The sequence below is a fragment of the Narcine bancroftii genome, chromosome 6 (genome assembly GCF_036971445.1).
Source record: "Narcine bancroftii isolate sNarBan1 chromosome 6, sNarBan1.hap1, whole genome shotgun sequence".
In the NCBI taxonomy this organism is placed as follows: domain Eukaryota; kingdom Metazoa; phylum Chordata; class Chondrichthyes; order Torpediniformes; family Narcinidae; genus Narcine; species Narcine bancroftii.
Genome location: NC_091474.1, coordinates 183069644 through 183089426, shown reverse-complemented (window position 1 = coordinate 183089426; position 19783 = coordinate 183069644). Strand labels below are relative to the sequence as shown.

At 43.2% G+C, this 19783-nt stretch overlaps 1 protein-coding gene across 3 annotated transcripts in view; it reads left to right on the top strand.

Moving 5' to 3' along the window:
- Positions 1-19783, top strand: part of trdn (triadin) — a 512395-nt gene that overhangs the window by 269092 nt on the left and 223520 nt on the right. For all 3 annotated transcript variants that reach the window (XM_069886892.1, XM_069886891.1, XM_069886893.1), the window contains 4 exons: positions 8472-8513; positions 8718-8735; positions 9858-9902; positions 19200-19247. In XM_069886892.1, the coding sequence (XP_069742993.1) occupies positions 8472-8513; positions 8718-8735; positions 9858-9902; positions 19200-19247 (153 nt within the window). The remainder of the gene's footprint in view (positions 1-8471; positions 8514-8717; positions 8736-9857; positions 9903-19199; positions 19248-19783) is intronic.

The window sequence follows — 19783 nt, the reverse complement described above, 5'->3', positions numbered from 1 at the left end:
CATTAGTCCTTATGTAATCATACATTAGCCTGTTGTAGACTGGTTAAAACCTTTTCAAGGTTTTGTAAGTGTTAACTGTCATTTCGACCCATGATGATCATATCATCTAGGTAACACCCAACTGAGAGAGAGTCCATGTAGTAATTTGTCCATCGTTGCTTGAAAAATCCCAGGTGCTGCTGATATTCTGTAAGGCAGGTGTGTACAGGTGAATAGTCCCAGATGGGGATTGATTGTCACATATTCCCTTGATTTTTTTTGTTGTTGTCCAAATCTATCTCTTGATATGCTTGTGACAAATCTAGTTTTGTGAATTTTTGCCCTCTGTTTAGTTCTTGGAACAATTTTTCTGCCTTAGGCTTTGGGTGTTCGGCTATTTTGAGTGAAGAATTGATGGTGATTTTGTAATTGCCGCAAATGTGAATTTCACGGTTTGCTTTCCATTTGAGTACGTTTGGTGCTGCCAAATTGTTGTATTGGTTCTAATATGCCTTCATGTTTTAGACTGTTTAATCCAACCTCAATTTTCCTTTTCATAGCAAATGGGATTGTTCTGGCTTTGAAGAATTTTTGTTCTCTTTTTAGTTGAAGTTTGGCTTGAACACCAGTCTAGGGGAAAGTGTTGTAGCCAGTTTCTTCTGAAGAGAGCTGGTCCCTGGGTATCTATGATGTAGAGAGAGAGTGTTATTGGTTGCTGGTGTTTGTATTGTACTTGGACCGTACATTTTCCAAACACTTTGATTCTGTCTCCTGTTACAGATCTCAGGGTTATTTCAGTTGTTTTTACTCGGAGGCATGGTAACAAGCATTCCTTTACATGTAACAGCATTAGGGACACCTCTGCCCCTGTGTCTAACTCCATCTTCAAGGGGTGCCCATTTATTTTTAGCTGTATAAAGATTGCTGTGTTTCCTCCATTTATTCCTCAGATATGTAATATTTCAGGAGCTGAAATTCCAGGAGCCATTGGGCTCTTATCATTATCGTTGCTAGGTTGCCTTTCTCTTTCTCTGCAATTGTTTTGACTTTAGCTGCCCGTTTATTTGCAGGCCACCTGCACTTTAGAAGCAGACATTTAACTTTGATATGTCCTTCTGTTTTGCAATGGTTGCATTTAGAATTTTTGAAGAAACAGTTTTCTGGTCAGTGGTTGTGTTTCCCACAAAGGAAGCATTGTTGGCAAGAAGACCTCCTGACCAGTAGGCCTGGTTGACCCACATCCAAGTTTTTAATCTGCCATTTCAGAGCTGCAGGCAGCCCTGTACACATTCTGTAATGTAACGTCTTCATCCATTGCCAATAATTTTTGCCTTGCTTGGCGATCTTCCAGCTCCATCACTAATCTATCTTGCAGTGTCTGATTTAGAAACTGCTTGAAATGACAGTGGTCCACCAGTTTGTGCGACGATGCCAGGTATTCACTTGCTGTTTCTCCTGGTCATTGTCTCCTTTCTTAGAATCATTACCTTTCTGCCATAACTGATGATTTGGGGCTTAAATTGTTCCTTAGAGCTGTGCATAATTCATTGAATGTCTTCGTCCCTGGATCCTCGGGACAGCAAGGTCTTAATAAGGTTGAATGTTTTGCTGCCCATTATACTGAGGAAGAGGGCATGTTTGTGGTTTACTGGACCTTCCACAATATTGTGAGCTACACAATAGTAGTTAAACCATTCTACGTAGTTATCCCAACTTTCTTCTACTTCATTGAATTCCCAAACTTTTCCTCTGCCATCTTGGCATGCTTTCACCTTGAACTTTTGGTGGAAATTTGTTGGGGTAGTTAGGTATTCATTTTCTACCTTCTGTCGTTTTCCTTCTCACGGTTGGTGCATGGAGTATGTGTAGAGTTCATTTAGTTACTCGTCACTACTATTGTGTATGCATTCACACAATTAAGACTTGGAGATGTGATGCTTTCTCATCCTTTACTTCTATTAGACTAACATGGCTAATGACACACAGGGTTATATATGGAAGGGTGACATCATGATGTGGGTGTCATGATGTCCAGCAGAGTGCGGGCTTATACCCAACACTTAGTGTTGCTGCTGATCATGGGGGCTTGAAACTGCTTGCAACTGTGGGGTGTGTGGTGCGCTGTTATCCAGAATCAGACACACACAAGGTAGACTGTACAACAAGCTTTAATCCACAAAGACTTCCACAGAACCAGGCTGGCTGTAGTTGCAGTAACTCTGAGTGAGGCCTCGGGAGGCCGACGCAGGCTTACATCCCAGAGGGTGATTGACACCCGACTGGGTGGGGCTTGATCTATTCATGCCGACTGATTGACAGCTGGCCAGGTCTTGTCCTGTCCCCTTACACTCCAGCAGGTACAGGTGTTTCCCCCTGCAGTAGACCGGTGGTGTACCAACACATTCACTCCCTTCTTTAAAATTGTCCCTGAGTGCAGTAACAAGGAATCGTACCCACTAAACAAAATACAATATTTACAGATTGAGATGATCTGGCGGCTGCCAAGGTCTCAGTGACCATCGTAGGACTGGCTCCTGGTCACTGATTGGAGGGGCAAGTGGCGACAGGGGTTTGTATAACTGGTGTGGTGCCACGTGGAGGGGTGGCCAAGGGGGTCAGGATCAAGTAGTATTGGATGGGTGGGGGGCAGGTTCATTCCCCAGGGCTGTAGCGGTCCCCTGGTAGTCAAGGAGGTCCTGCGCGCCCCATAGCTGACTGGGGACGGGGATGTATGCCCAGTTGGTGTCATCCTGGGCTGAAGGATGCCATGGAGTGGTGGGTGCACCTGCTGGTGCCAGGTCCCTGGTTGAGACTGTCCTCTCTCCCACTGCCGAACCTAACATAGGCATAGTTTTGGTTCACGTGTAGGAGGAATACCTGCTTGACCAGGAGTTCGGCCTTGTGTATTCGTACGTGTTTATGCAGGAGCACCAGTCCCAGGGATGTGAGGCACGCTGGGAGGGACATTCCAGTTGCCGACTTCCTGGGGAATGTGAACAGACGTTCATGAGGGGGTCTCGTTGGTAGCTGCACATAGCAGCGACCGAATGGCATGGAGCGCCTCGGGTAGGGCATCCTGCCAGTACTCAACGGCCCACCCTTTCAACAAGAGCTAGGAGGATTGCATTCCAGACCACCCCATTTTTGCATTCCACTTGCCCATCGCCTCTCGGGTTATAACTCGTCATGCGGCTTGTCGCGATGCCCCTTGCCATCAGGTACCGGCGCAGCTCGTCACTCATGAAACTAGACCCTCAGTCGCTGTGGATGAAAGCGGGGTAGCTAAACATGATGAAGATCTGCCCAGGACCCTGATGACTGTGGCCTTGGAGGTGTCCGCGTAAGGGATAGTGAAAGGAAAGTGTGAGTACTCGTCCACTACAATGAGGAAGTAGACATTTTGGTTCGTGGAAGGCAGGAGCCCTTTGAATTCCATGATGAGATGCTCGAAAGGCTGACAGGCCTTTACGACAAGGGCCTTGGGCGGGCAGAAGAAACGGGCTTACACTCCGCAGACCTGGCAGGCCTCAGTCATGTCCCTGACATCCCTGATGGTATACGGCAGGTTTCGGGACTTAATGAAGTGGTACAACCTGGTGATGCCTGGATGGCAGAGGGACTCATTGCAATGCTGCAGCCTGTCGTCGTGCATAGACGCGCAGGCCCAAGAGAGGGCATCGGGGGAGTCATTTAACTTCCCAGGGCAGTACTGGATGTCATTGCTGTAGGTTGCCAGCTCGACTCTCCAGCCCAGGATCTTGTCGTTTTTGATCTTGCTCTTGTTAAACATGAATGTCATGGCCCGCTGGTCCGTGAGGAGGATGAATCTCCTGCCGGCCAGGTAGTGGTGCCAGTGGCGGATCACTTCCACAATCGCCTGGGCCTCCTTTTCATTGGTGGAATGCCTTAGCTCGGAGCCGTGGAGTGTTTTGGAGAAGAAAGCGACGGGGCGCCCCCTCCCCCCCTTGGTTGATGGTAGCAGCGAGGGCTACCTCGGAGCCCTCGCTCTCCACCTGGAAGGGGGCGTCTTCATCGTGGTGTCCGCGATGTCCTGCCTGATGCGGATGAAGGCTTCCTGTGCCTTGGGTGGGAGGGGAAAAGTTGTAGCTTAGCCCAGAGGGCGGACCTTGTCCGAGAAGCAAGGGACCCACTGCGAGTAATAGGAGAATAGGCAAAGGCACCTGCGGAGGGCCTTTAGCGTGGAGGGGAGAGGTAGCTCCATTAATAGGCGCATCCTTTCTGGATCTGAGATGATGACCCCATGGCCCATTATGTACCCCAGGATGGCAAGGTAGTTGGTGCTAAACACACACTCCTCCTTGTTGTAAGTGAGGCTCAGCTCCCCAGCTGTCTGGAGGAATTTTTCCAGGTTAGCATTATGGTCCTGTTGGTCACGGCCGCAGATAGTGACATTATCCAGATACGGGAACGTTGCCTTTAGCTTGTGCCAGTTTATAATGCAATCCATCTCCCACTGGAAGATGGAGACTCCATTCGTGACCCCAAAGGGAACTCAGCGGAACTGGTACAGGTGCCCGTCTGCCTCAAAGGTGGTGTAGGGCTTGTCCTTTGGGTGGATGGGGATTTGGTGATATGCCGACTTCAGGTCAATCGTGGAGAAAACCCAGTTGCGGGCGAACTCGTTGACCATGTCGGCGATACTAGGCAGGGGGTAGGCATCCAGTTGGGTGTATCAGTTACTGTTCTGGCTGTAATCCACGACCATCCTCGTCTTTGACCACCAGGACTTGAGCTCTCTAAGGGCTGTTACTGGGCTCTATGACACCTTCTGCCAGGAGTCGCTGGACCTCCGCCTTGATGAAGTCTCTATCTGCGGCGCAATTGTGCCTACTTCTGGCGGTGATCAGCTTGCAGCCTAGCGCAAGATTTGTGAAAGTGCCACTGGGGTGATGTGCAGTGTGGAGAGGTTGCAGGTTGGCCTGGGCTGATAGGTTGGCATGCTGTGTAATGTGAGTGGAGGTTGGGGCCCCCCGAAGGCAAGGGTGACACTCTCCAGGTGGCACTGGAAATCTAGGCCCAGGAGGACTGGGGCACAGAGTATGGGCATGACCAGGAGCCTAAACACTGTGTAAGTCTCCCCTCCCACAGTTATATCAGCCGAGCAACACCCGAGGGTACCAACAGTCTTATTCTTGCCGCGAGGGCGATTGAGCAGGTGATGGGGTGGACTTTTAATCTTAAGGAGTGGGCCATGCTCGGGTGAATGAAGCTCTTGGTGCTGCCACTGTCAAACAGGCATTTTGTTACCTGCCTGTTGACTTGCACGACCATCATAGAGTGCCTGAGGTCGTGAGGGATGTCCCTGGTCAGCATGGTGACAGCCAAGACCGTCTCTGGGTCAGAACCGTCCCCTCCATTTGTGCATAGTGATTTATGGCGTCTGGAGGCATGGGAAGCATCGGTAGGGCAGTCTGGTTATCGCCCATGTTGACCATGTTGGTCTCCTCATCGTCAGGTGCCCTCCGTGTCGGCCGCTGCCTGCCCCATGATGGCAGTGGCACATGGGAGCCTGCTGCATGGCTGGCCTCCTTCCCCAGTTATGTTGCACCGGGGGAAGTGACATCGTCGCAGCATGTGGAAGTGATGTCACACCGTGAGCCGGAAAGTGACGTCACACCGTGAGCCGGAAAGTGACGTCACACCGTGAGCCGGAAAGTGACGTCACACCGTGAGCCGGAAAGTGACGTCACACCGTGAGCCGGAAAGTGACGTCACACCGTGAGCCGGAAAGTGACGTCACACCGTGAGCCGGAAAGTGACGTCACACCGTGAGCCGGAAAGTGACGTCACACCGTGAGCCGGAAAGTGACGTCACACCGTGAGCCGGAAAGTGACGTCACACCGTGAGCCGGAAAGTGACGTCACACCGTGAGCCGGAAAGTGACGTCACACCGTGAGCCGGAAAGTGACGTCACACCGTGAGCCGGAAAGTGACGTCACACCGTGAGCCGGAAAGTGACGTCACACCGTGAGCCGGAAAGTGACGTCACACCGTGAGCCGGAAAGTGACGTCACACCGTGAGCCGGAAAGTGACGTCACACCGTGAGCCGGAAAGTGACGTCACACCGTGAGCCGGAAAGTGACGTCACACCGTGAGCCGGAAAGTGACGTCACACCGTGAGCCGGAAAGTGACGTCACACCGTGAGCCGGAAAGTGACGTCACACCGTGAGCCGGAAAGTGACGTCACACCGTGAGCCGGAAAGTGACGTCACACCGTGAGCCGGAAAGTGACGTCACACCGTGAGCCGGAAAGTGACGTCACACCGTGAGCCGGAAAGTGACGTCACACCGTGAGCCGGAAAGTGACGTCACACCGTGAGCCGGAAAGTGACGTCACACCGTGAGCCGGAAAGTGACGTCTCGCTGTAGTTCTCAGTGAGTGGTGCTGGCGAGGGTGGGAGCTGGTCCAGGTGCTCGGGGCACATGCTGCGATCGTCACTGGCAGAGCTGGATGCTGCACCATTGCAGTCAGGGAAGGCAGAAGTTGTAGCGGGGACAATGCCGCCACACAGCACGCGCACGTAGAGGTGTTTGCGGGGAGGTCATAGAGGGCTGCTGAGCTGCCAGCTGCTTTTGAGAGGCACACTAGCAAAGTGGCCTCTCTTGCCGCATCGGGAACAGTACTGGTTCTTAGCCGAGCAGTTTTGGCATGATTCTCAGTCTGAACCACAGTACTTACAGGGGTGCCGGGCGCCTGCCACTGCATCATTCTCCCCAGCTTGGTCTGGGGCTCCAGCTGCAGTGTCAGAGGGCCATGAGGGAGCCTGGGGGAACCTGGAATCAAAGGCTTCGATGTGCAGGGCTGCAGCTTCCATGGTTCGGGCTACCTCCACTGTTTTGGTCAGAGCGTAGGTACTATCTTCCAGCAGCTTCTGCCGGATGGCCCTCGAGCATAGCCCTTGGATGAAGGTGTCCTGGATCAGCCTCTCAACCTCCTCTGAGGTTCAGCCAGACATGGTCGGGCCAACTCTCGCAGGGGTCCCAGGTAAGTCCCAGCCGTCTCCCTGGGTTGCTGGGCTCGGGTGTTGAGGAGGTACCTTGCACAGAAAGCATTCATGGGGACTTGTACAAGTTCTCAAGAGTGTCCATTGTGTTCTTGTATGTGGAGCAGCCTTTGGTTGCCTGGAAGGCGTGGGGACCCAGCTTTGACTGGAGTAGGACCAGCCTCTTTGGATCTGAGTCCTGGATGCTGCCTGCGTGCGCCTCGATGATTGCCTCAACCACATGCTGCTAGATCTCGAAACGTGTCTGGGCTTCCGGGTGGCGTGGGTCGACTTCAAGGCTCCCTGCGCTCAGGAGTTTTTCCATGGCAGCAGTGGGAAAATTTTGTGGATTAAATTGTGGTGCTCTGTTAGCCAGAATCAGACACACACAAGGTAAAGACTGTACAATAGGCTTTAATCCACAAAGACTTCCACAAAGACTGTAGCTGCAGCAACTCTGAGTGAGACCTCGGGAGGCCGGTGCAGGCTAATATCCCTGAGGGTGATGTACACCTGACCAGGTGGTGCTTGATCCATTCAGGTTGACTGATTGACAGCCAGCCAGGTGTTGTCCTGTCCCCTTACACTCCTGCAGGTACAGAGGTTGGCCCCTGCAGTAGGCTGGTGGTGTACCACCACAGGGTGTGATTAGGTTTACTCCATTGTAGGGAAGATGAGGGCTCTCTTGATACATATAGTCCCTTATCCTGAGCTTAATTATTGTTTCCAGTTTTTCTCCCTCATCATTATGGGAACCTAGGTCAACCTTGCCCATTGCACGGTGCAAGAATAGTAAGGTGAGATGGCTATCTCGAAATCAGCAATCACTTGTGAAACATCCAGGTTGCATTTTAATCCAGGATTATACATCTTTAAGCTAGAATTTCTTAACTGTACTTTATAAAATGCCTTTTTAATTTGATGCTCGTGCAGAAAAATGTCACGATCTGTTGAGATACTTGGATTATCCCTAGAACCTGCTCAGTGTGAAGTAATGGATGCTGGAACTTTTCAAAATAGTATGCCCTGAGTTCTCTTGAAATAATTGAAAACTTTTCAAGCTGTCTTTTACCAAGGGTCATGGTCTTTTGTACATAATGGCCAGTGGGCTAACTGGATTAAAAAGCAACTGAACATTAATAACAAGAAGATACAGTACATTTGATGAGCAACCACATAAAAAGGTGTTATTGGAAGGTGTGCAGGGGATGGGGGATGTAAAGTATTGTCTCAGCCTTTGTGTCATTCAAAATGATCCCTTCCCTGTCACTTATAAAAATCTATGCTGATTTTAGAAAAATGTTGCAGAATTGATTTGATGTTGATGCATGGTGAAGCAGCAAACTGAATGAATTAGAAAATGGCACCTACATTATACATTGCATCGGGGAATCAGTTGATTTTGAGCCACAATGTAAACAGAATAAGGATATTTCAACATTTTACTTCCTTTAAGCATATGTGATCTTTCTTTTATGGATCCAGCAGAAACTACAAAGAAACTCCAAACTTCAACTGCTGTGTCAGGTAAATACTGAACAATTCACATTTCTTGGTTGGGAATTAAAATCCAATTATGCCATCTACTGGTTGTATCAATGGAGATGCATGCAAAATAGACTGTCAATCTGTTTACTGAATAAGACCCTTTAACAGGGAAAATTAAATAAACACATTGTATTGATAAACTCTAAAAATATCTAACTCTATGTTGTATATTTTTTGTTACAGTGAAAGAAAAGAAGGAAAGTGAGTCATGCTTTCTTTGTGCAATATTTATAAACATAATGAAATTTAGATACAACACTTTTATAAGTGTAAAACTGAAAAAATGTTCTTGTGATTATCTTTCTCAATGAGTTGGATAATTATGTTATGCACAGATTTAAACAAGTTCCTAATATAAACCTTATATAATTTCATTAAAATAAATTGTTGTTAAATACAATCAATATGAAACAGAAACAGAAAATCTCAGAATTTGGACAAATGCAGGCATCTAGACCAACTAAAGGTGTTAACGGGATATGATAAGGTGTGAGATAAGAATTCAACATGTTTGTGCAAAAAGAGACAGAAGGGAGAGACACAACTAGGGAAGGCAACAGGGGAATAAGTGAAGGGGGGGGGGGAGAGGGTGTTTAATGAAAGCCAGAGAAGTCGACATTAATGCCATCTGGTGGATCTCCCAGTGGCCACCCATTTCAAATCTCCATCCCATTTCCTTGATGACATGTCTGTCCATGGTCTGATGCACTGACAGTCTGAGGTCACATTCAAGTTGGAAGAACAACACATTTTCCAACTGGGCGCCTCCAACTGGATGTCATTAATATTGACTTCTCTGGCTTTTGTTAAACCCTTTCTCACCCCCCCCCCCCCCCCCCCCCACTTGTCACCTTTCTCCGGCTCTGTCTCTTCCTTCTGTCTCCTTTCGCACAAACACAAATAATTACCTTGGCCTTTATCGTATCCAATTAACACCTTTTGTTGGTCTGGATTCCTCCCCCAGCATTGTCTGAATTCTGAGACTTTCTGAGATTTCCTACTTCTGGCTTATTCCTTAAAGAAGGGCTCAGGCCCGAAACTTCAGCAATATATCTTTGTCTCCTAGAGATGTGGAAAAGACAGGCTGAGTCCCTTCAGCATTTCAGTGTGTTTTTACTGCAATCACAGCATCTGCAGACTTTTGTATTTCACTCAGATAATCTGAATTGCAGATAAGTTTAATTATTTGTACTTGGAGAACATGCTAAACATGCAAGAATAAGCTGGGATTGTTCCAGTACAGTGATTTCTGTGCTAAATCAAAGGAAAATTATGTTTGTACCTTTGATGAATTGATGATATATTTTTTTAATTTCTTGTTAGTCAAAACTAAAGCAACAGGGAGGCAAGCTAAAGACCTGAAAGCAGGTAATTGTGATCCACTTTTCTTATAACTTGAGTGTTGTTGCATCTTTGATTTTAATGAAAATGCATTAAGAATCTGTCGTCGAGGAACTATTTCATTCAACTGATATTTATTGGTTCAACACACTTCATTCATTTTGCGGATAAATTAACTTAAAAATGTTATCACACAAATTCGGTGATCTTAATGTTTGAAACAGAGGAAGTGGAATCAATGTTTCAAACACCCAGTGTGTTTCATTTCTCTGTAATCAACAGCATTCTCTTTTACATCAAAATAAGTTCATCAAGATCACAAACCTGAGCCATTTCCTGATGGCAAAAAAAAAAGTCATTACTTTCTTGGCAGAAATAACACTCTCACACCAGGGTGGAAATGATGAAGCTAGAGTTGTGGACAATTCCGAAGGCTGTCATCCTCTCTCTTGTTTGAGAGGACCAGCTCATTTCATAAGTTAGCCTTCATTTAGAGTACTGTTTACATTTTTTAGGACCCTTATCATACAGATTTTATTGCTATGGAAACCATGGATAGAAATATGCATCCTTAGTTGTTTGTGCAAGGGAAGTTATACAATGGTTATTACGTCTTGAGGTAAATTTAAACCGAATTTCAGAGGGCATATCTGTACATTTAATAAAATCAAATAAAAACAAATTTATGCTCCTATTCTGTGCAGGTTCACCTGAATGATGTCAAGAATTGTAATGTGGAAGTACCATTGTATTGGAGAGGTGATGACTGGAGCTCTTGAAAAGAGGAATATTAATAGTGTGAACTAGAACAGATTGCTTCTTTTGATGAAGGATGTAGTGACAAGAGGTGATCATTTTGCATTTATCATTTAGAAGTGAAGAGAGAAGCTGGGGTGGATTTCTTGAAGAAGTATTGGAGGATGGAGCTGTAAAATGTTTGCTTTTAATCTTTTTTAACTGCAGCCAGTACTGTGTTCTTACTGCTGTACAAGATGTGGGTTGACCAGTGGATTATTCTCAATACAAACCATCTCACTGTACCTCGGTACATGTAACAATAAACTTGAACTTGAGACTGCTTTGACAAAGACCATGGAAGATGTAAAGAGCAGGGTATTTTTAAGAGAAAACTGGGTAAATATTTGCCAATTAAATCTCTGCACCATTTTACTGCATCAAGAATTACTCCTTCGCTTCTTTCTTTCCTTCTAAATGATAAATGTAAAACGTTAATCTCTTGTTACCATGATCTCTGCTAACTCTCGACAAAATAATGTATGGCATCTGGAGGAGAATTTAACACAATGATGCCATCTACATTTCAAATTTAATTTCTTCAAAGTATTTGGCATGAAATATTATTAAGAATAACTTTCCCTTTTCTTGAAGAAATTATCTGGAACCAACAATAGGCCAGTAACATTGGATTTGGGATAGAAAGACAAACTATTTATGCATAAGACTAGCTGTTTTATGCATGAATACAGTTCCCACTGTTTACTCCAATTAAGTCTTAGAAGGGCACAATCCCAGAGTGGGATTCATGTCTCCATGGAAATTCAGTCAGCATGGACCTATCACTGTGTGCCTAGCTACCATGGCAACGGCACTTTTTAAAAAATCAATGTGCATAAATCACAACTAAATTTCCAATTCCACGGATATCTTCAAAAATATGAGGTCACACATTTAGAATTGTAAACCCAAAGAAGCATTATGTAGCTTTCTTAAATCCATCACACAACTTACTGAACTTCAAAATGCTGTCCAAGAAATGAGTATGCATAATGCCCAAACAAACAGTTAGTGCAAGACGTGTCTCATTTATGCAGTTTTAATCAATATTTTGTATATTTCACTGTGAAGAAACATTGATCTTCAATAAAAATGACGTTCAGATACAAAATATTTGTGGACTCTAATGCTGCTTCTCTCATATTGAACTCACCCAAACAAACTCAACAGTAGCGTTGCATTTGGTGATATTTTCAACCATTTGTTCTGAATCACAAGTGGTCCTCTTCTCTTACATTGGAAAAAAAACCTGATATTTAAAAAGTGCTGAAGGATCAGAGGGAACTTCGTTCAAGATCTGATATATCACTCACAACTCTCTGCCAGAACAACCTTAAACAGACAATGCAGCGCACCAGTAAATAGTTTCACTTGGCTGTCCTCAAAATTAAGGGCTGAGTAGTGCTAGAAGAAACACGGCAAAAAAAGAATCAATGAGCAATAAATACTGCTGCCTCACAGCTCCAGGGAGACAGGTCCATTTCTGACCTTCGATGCTGCCTGTGCACAGTCTGCTCATTCTCTTCATAACACCATAAGTCTCCTCTGAATGCTATGACTTCCACATCAAATTAACTATTGTTATTTACCAGGTTATAAACGTTAATGGTGAAAAGATTCAAACAGAACTGGCGAGTGTAAGGGGTAATAAGTTGCAAGTGTATAGGAAAAGTAAGAGAGGGGGAATTGAACTATTAGGAGCTTGCATGAACTCAAGGGACTGAATAGCTTCCTCCTGTGTTGTAAGTATATAATTTTCATTAGAACAGAAATGAATAAAATCCTGGAGATAAACATCTGCAAAAGAGGTGATGGCAAGAAATTACCTGGGAATTTTCTGAAAGGATGTTCAGCCATGACAAACGTTTCCACTTTTGGCAATGCAGGCCTTCTGGTTGTGAAAGCATTTGTCAAAATTGGAAGGTCCCCCACTCTGCTGATCAAACTGGTCTCAACTCCTGCAGGGTAACAGCAAGGGACCTAGTCTCATTAGTGGCATATTTCAGTAAAGACATCCTGCAAAGATCCTGAGACAACATTTATGAGATATGGGCGAATCTCCATTTGTGCAGGAAATGACTTCAGGTTTTGCATCCAGGGAAGGCATTAGACAGAAGTGCAAGCAAAGATGATTCTGCTTTAAAAGCTAGCTCCCTTGCAACTTTCTACTATAGTTTCCTTTGCGCAAGGAGGCTATTTCCAGCACACACTTTTCTCTGAAGTCTCTGCACACTCCTCTTCTCTGCTGCTACCCAGCCATCTCCTTCTCATCCATCCATTCCATGCAAACACTCATAATAGGTGAAAGAGTGCTGACTCAGCTGTGCAACCCACTAAGGATTACTTCCTGTGCTGGAGCTATGGGGAAAAGTGCTACTAACTCATGAATTTAAACCCCCATGCCTGCAGATTCAGAAAGAGTGTGGAGTTACGAGAAAATGCCGAGCCGCTTGGATTTTTAAAAACTTTTTGAAACTGTGTTGGAGAAAGATTGCGAATGCCACTTCAATCCCTGGAAGGTGGAGATAATTTTCTCGGTCATTATTTCCAAATACAGAAATAAATTTAGATTTATTTCTTATTGTCAAGCAGGCCGCATTTTTTCATGGTCATCTTACTCATTTATTTATCTTCTTGTAACTAATTTTTTAGTCTTATTTTGCATTCACCATGATATTTAGTATTCACAGACAACCAATTTGTTTCTCATCTGCCAAAATCTATCTTAAACTAAAGATTTGTAGAAGTATCATTGCAGAGCTAGTTATTGATCCTCTATATTATTCTTTGTCCTGTTTGAGAAGTTCAAAGAAGCAATCTGTTCCAGTTCACACTATTAATATTCCTCTTCAAGAGCTCTGCAGGGATAGCTAACCTTGAATGCATGCCTGTGTTAGGCAGCACTGCACATTTGAACACTCATGTAAATGAGTGCATTTATTTAGGGTTCAATTTTAATAAGTAATGCAATTAATTAGTCTAATATTACTGTCTACAAAAATATGTTCCTTCACATTTCAAAGCTTTTTCCTTGGATAGGTTCAGTAAATTGACTGACTTCTGTGTGTCATTCATATACTACATATCACTTTGAAGTTCTCTTAAGAATATTTTATAGCAGAACATTATATTTTAAATCTTGCAGCTTCCACATTTGGTGAACAAAGGAAGCCCAACATGAGCCAAGTATTGGAAATATAAAACAATCCAATGACTTGGAATTTTTTGTATTTGGTTGTCAGGACACCATTAATCAAATAGATATAACATATCTTGATTTTGTTGTAGGAATAGTCGAGATTGAAAATGTGTTCTACTTTTTGGGATGAGCCTTGAGATCAAGAATGATTTGCTTCAGCTTCTGCTTTGAGGCTTCTGATGAAAGGAATGAGACCAGTGCAGGAAATGTCGATTTCCACAGAAGGGGTAGGAGATGGATGATGAGACAGATAGAAAGAAGACTGTTGAGTAGGGCTAATTTGTGCTCCTGAAGCTTGGCCATGAAATTGTGGTACCATCTGAGATGAGATTGCCAAGGAATCAGTGGTGATATTAATTCTTGCAATTTACATTTTAGCACATTCTGGAATTTATTTCTCTGTTCAACTGGTAATCTTCTCCCACTATGGAGTTTGAAATAGTCATAGTCTCTTGAGTCCAGTGTAAGCAAATTGAATGACATGGCTGACTGAGAAGTTGGCCAGGAGAGGGTGCTGACATTGGCTTGCTTATCCTTCCATTAAATTGGAGAATTTTGTGCAGTCGTTGATGCTGTTTGTTCCCTAGTCTATTGAAATGCATTGTGTATGCAGCACAAGTGTAGAGATAAGGGATCACTAGTGCCAAATAGATTATGAAATTTGTGCCAGATATGTGGTCTTGATCTTCAAATACACTTCTCTTCACTTATGCTGGTGTATTGATGAAATTCATCATCACCTTCATCAATGACACCCTTTCCAAAGAACTGAATCCCAATACACAAGTGGGAAAACAAGCTTAACCTGTCTAATCTCTCCTGATACTTGAAATGCTCCAATATAAACAAAATAATGGTGAATCTCCTCTGCACCCTTCCAGGGCAATTACATCATTCTTAAAGGTTGGCAGGCATAAACACATAGTTGCCCAACTAATGCTTTATGAAGATGTAATTTATTTTCAACGTCCTCTAACTTGCATGGTAGCATTGATTTAAATTTAGACATACAGCATGGTAACAGGCCATTTTGGCCCACAAGACTGTGCTGTCCAATTAACGTATACCCCAGTACATTTTGAATGGTGGGAGGAATCTGGAGCCCCAGGGGAAAACCCATGCAGGCACAGGAAGAACATACAAACCCCCTACAGACAGCACTGGATTCAAATCCAGTCCCGATAGCTGGCACTGTGCTAACTGTTATGCCAACTTTGCCGCCTAAAATTAGTACTATACACTTATTAATAACCCATACACTCTGAATCAAGGTAAAATAAGAACACAATATGTTAAGAACAAGGAAGTTTACAAGAAACAGCTAGTGAGATAATCAATAATTTAATTTTGAAAATCTCTTCAATTTGCAGAAAGACCAAATTGGATTTGAAAATAAGAAAAAAAAAGTCCTTAGTTCATAAGGGGAGAGAGAAAACCGGTAACAATGGGCCAGTTTTTAGGAAAAAGCTTGGCAGATATTACAAGAAATATTATAGGAGGTCATTTAGGAAAAAATAATGGAGCAAAGTTAACCTGGTTTCTTGAAATGGAAACCATGTTTGATCAATTTATTGAAGAAATATTGTGCTGTGCTTTGAGGAACAATTTAAGGTATACTACTTAGATTTAAAAGGCATTTGTTTATATCAGAGTGGCCAAACTTGTTTAATGTAAGAGCAACGTATATTAATCTTCAGATGTTTGAGAGTTTCAAGACATGAAAAATAATATTGCATTGTGGCAGCCCTTTGCAGCTCCGCCATGGGGCCTCACAAAATGAAGGATGAACACGAAGATCCTGCAGGAGGCCCACAGTGCTGCTTTTCAATTAGCCACAACCAAAAGAGCTTGACTGGCCTATCAGGGAAAGAGAATCACAATCACACCAATCAATGCTGAGAGGGTTTTGACCACAACCCTTCATCTTGAGAATAAAAGCAGGACTGTGAGCCCAATAAAGCTGAGTGTGTTAACTGCACCCAAATGGGGTACCTGTCATTCTTTCTTGCAACAGAGTGTTCTTTATGAGCTAACCTGCATACAGCTATAACCTCTCCTGTGCTATAGGCTCCACAGAGCCATAGCTTGTAGTAGCTAGCGACAGGGTCTGTCTCCATTGCTGGGTCCAGAGTATGCACGTTTTTACTTACATGCACATTTTGTTACAAAATTTTTATTATAAATATTAAGAAATACATGTACATAATAAAATTTATTCATGTATGTAGCTTTTAAACAGTTAATTTATATTAGTTTCAATATTCAAAATGTACACATACTGTACATACCAAGTATTTTCAAAATCCTGACTGATTATTGTGTCTCCATCTTGGCTTGAGTTGTTAAAAATCCTGCTGATATGTTGTCAAGGCTGTACAAATGAGCTCTGTCAGGTGTTGATTTGCAAGGATTGTACAATGCTTTGACTTCACAAGCTTCATTTCAGAGTACAGTGATTTGCAGCAGTATATTGTACTGAAAATTGAATGAGTTGCACCCTGGTTTTCTTTAGTTCAGGATATTTTATTTCTGGAACTTGCTTCCAGAACTCGAGTGTAGACTGGGATTTACGGATCATCTTTATACCCAGGTCCTCCTGTAATTCCATTTCCATACCAGTTGAATCTGTAACTAGAGTGCCAAGAATTGAACAACCATCTTTGATCACATCAACCATGAATTAATTTACAAGAAAGGTGAAACAGGCCTTCAAGCTTCTGCAAGTCATCATATCTGGCTAGGGAATTATCAAACAGTCCTTGTGATTTATCTTTGTATTCTTCTGGTTTGTGGCCTTTTATTTCAATATCTGATATATTTACGCTACTTTGGAGATGAGGAAAATGAGTGAAGTTTCTTAGCAATATATCTCTGAAAAATTCTTTTTTTATTCTGAAAGCTGAAAATTGAGAATGATCAGAAACAATCCTATCCTTCCCTTGGAGTGCCAATTTGAGGGTTTATGGATGAATGATTCCATCAGTAAGGAACATTAGATCTTGCATCCGATCATAATTTTCCAATTGAGGATAGAATCTTTTCTTCAAGAAAATTAATAATACTCAATAGATCCACAAATTTAATCAAGACAATGCAGGTTGGCATCCACTTCACATTGCAGTAGAAAGAGATATCATTGGGTCAATCTTCAAGTTCCAGTTCTTCATTAAACTCTTTGAACTATCCATGAGTCTTTCCATTTAAGTTTATGAAATTGGCAATTTCAAGGACCTAGTTCATAATAGTATTCAGGGCATCGAGAGCTCTGATGGCTGGGCAGTTGGTCATGACCAGGTGGTAAGTCTGAGTTTAGGGTGTCTGGAGTTCAGATGTGTGGGTGGCCATCGCATCAGGAGCTCAGATAGGAGAGTGATTGGGGTGTCAGGAGCTCAGATAGATGGGTGGATGGAGTGTCTGGAGCTTGGATTGGAGGGTGGCAGGGCATCGGGAGCGTGAATGTGCAAACAGCTGGGGCATCGGGAGCTCAGATGTGAGGGCATCAGGGCGTCTGGAGCTTGGGTGGGCGGCTGCCCGGGTGTCCACAGCCCAGGTGTCGGGAGCTCAAATGGTGGGCACTGGGAACTTGGTTGGGCAGGTGGCTGGGGTATCGGGTGCTTGGATAGGAAGGCCTAGAAAAGTTCACTTTGGGACATCAGGAGTTCTGGTTTGTGGGCTGCCGGGTCATGAATTTGGGGCATCGGGAGCTTGGATGGTCTCAGACAACATATTTCCATGAGCCACACATTGTAGGTCAAAGAGCCATGGTTTGGTAACCCCTGATTTATATGTTCACAACATTTTGACAGTAGATAACATTCATTACATATTTTCCAAAGTTTCTTCTGCATTTAATAAAATTAAAAAGTGTTGTTAACAATTGAGTTTTGCCAATATTCTATGATATGGTATGTAACAAATTCAGCAAATTTTTTTTGGTGTCAAAATATTTTTTTATCCATAGTACATAATTGAAAACATTGCATTATTACTAAATGATTATTAAACTCATGAAATGTATGTCCCTTCTTAACTCCCAAATTGATTCTGAATCACAGGGGCGTTATAGTGGTAAATCCTAAAAAAATAAGGCTTCACCTCCATGCACCTATGAAAGAAGGAATGTGCACCAAATTTTATTCCACAAAGCAAAGTCCCCACTTATTGAAGTTATAGTTACAGTGTGATGAAATAATGGCTAATGCTATTATTGTAGGTTAGTTCCAATATATTTTAAAAAATTGCTTGTAGTTTGTACTACCAATCAACCACAATCAGACAGAGAATCATGATTGATGGCCTTTAATCACCTTAAAAGGTTAGTACAGCTTCCAAGGTGTTGGTCTGTTTCCAAGGCAGGTACTGAAGGAGGAGTTTAAAAGCCTTTGTGGGGATATCTGGGAGGGAGGAGTCACAGGTTCAGGTGGCAGGCCAGACCGTACAGTACATACATGTATACACAGTGGTAGCACTGCATTGTTATAGTGAAAGTAATTCCGATAGGATAAGTGGGTTTAAGTTGGTCTCACATGGAGCTCCATGTGAGCATTGCTGAAGGTGAATGTTTCCCATTGAATTCCGTGCTAATATTACCATCTTTGACTGCCCATTTCAAATTGGATAAGTAGGTTTTAGCGAGACGTATTTGTACTACTGCTTATTAATGACTTGCTCACACTCATTATCTTGGCTACTTCCTTAAAATATTGGAGGACAGTTGATGCCTGTAAAGCAAAGTACAGCATCAGTTTCTACCTTTTGAATGAGTAAAAGGAAATAAACTGAAGATATTCCTTTTGAGATAAACATTAAACCTCACTAGATATAGCCCACATCCTTCACCAGTTTAGTTACCTATCTTGTTTATTAAGGCTGCACCTTAAGCATCTTTGTACAAATGTTTAGAATAAATATGGGTAAATGCAATAGTCGGTATGGGCATGGTGAGCTGAAGAGCATGTTACTGTGTCTTTATAACATTGAACAAACTAGGAGCAGAAATAAGCCACTTAGAACCTCAATCCTGTCCTTTCAATTAAAAAAAAATCAAGTTTGATCTGATTGTAACTTCAATTCCATATTCAAGACTACCCCTTTGGCTTCCAAGTATTTATCTATCTTTGTCTTAAAAATATTCAAAATTTGTACTTATATTATCCTCTGAAAGAACCACAGCTCTCTCTTTATATGTGTGATTCCATATATTTAAACCATGACCTTGGTTCTAGATTCTTCTATAAGAAGGACTATTCCCTTCACATCCAATCTCGTCAATATTCTTAGGATGTAGATGAGGAGTGGAAGATAATACTAAGCTGTCTTTTTTTTCGCAGAAAAAATAAAGGAACAGAAACCCACTGGTGCGGTCTCTGATGAAAAAGGTAAAAGTATTTTGAGACAACCATGGGCTGCAGATCTATTATCTGTAGGTCATCTATTATATGCAGGGCAACCAACATAAGGGGTCCCTGTAGATGATCTGTAAGGAGTAAATTTATTTGGAGTAAAATTATTTGGAAAAGACTAAGTCACATTTTAAATATTACCACATTCTCTGCCTTTCAGACAACAATTTTGTAACAATGGCTTGGCATTGAGATAATACTTGCACATCATACAATATGGTAGTGACCAGCATGAAAATAGTTTGAAAGCTATGATAAACAAGAGAGGCTGCAGATGCTAGAAAATTGGAGCAAAGCACAAAATGATGAAGTCCACAGGTCAGACAGCACCCACAATATTGCAGCACCCACAATATTGCAGCACCCACAATATTGCAGCTCCCACAATCTGTGTTCAAATCAAGTGCCATTTGTACCTTCTCCCCATAACTGCACGTTTCCTCTGGGTGTTCTAATCTCCTCTCACATTTCAACAATATGCAGTTAGTAAGTTCATTGGGTCACATGATTCA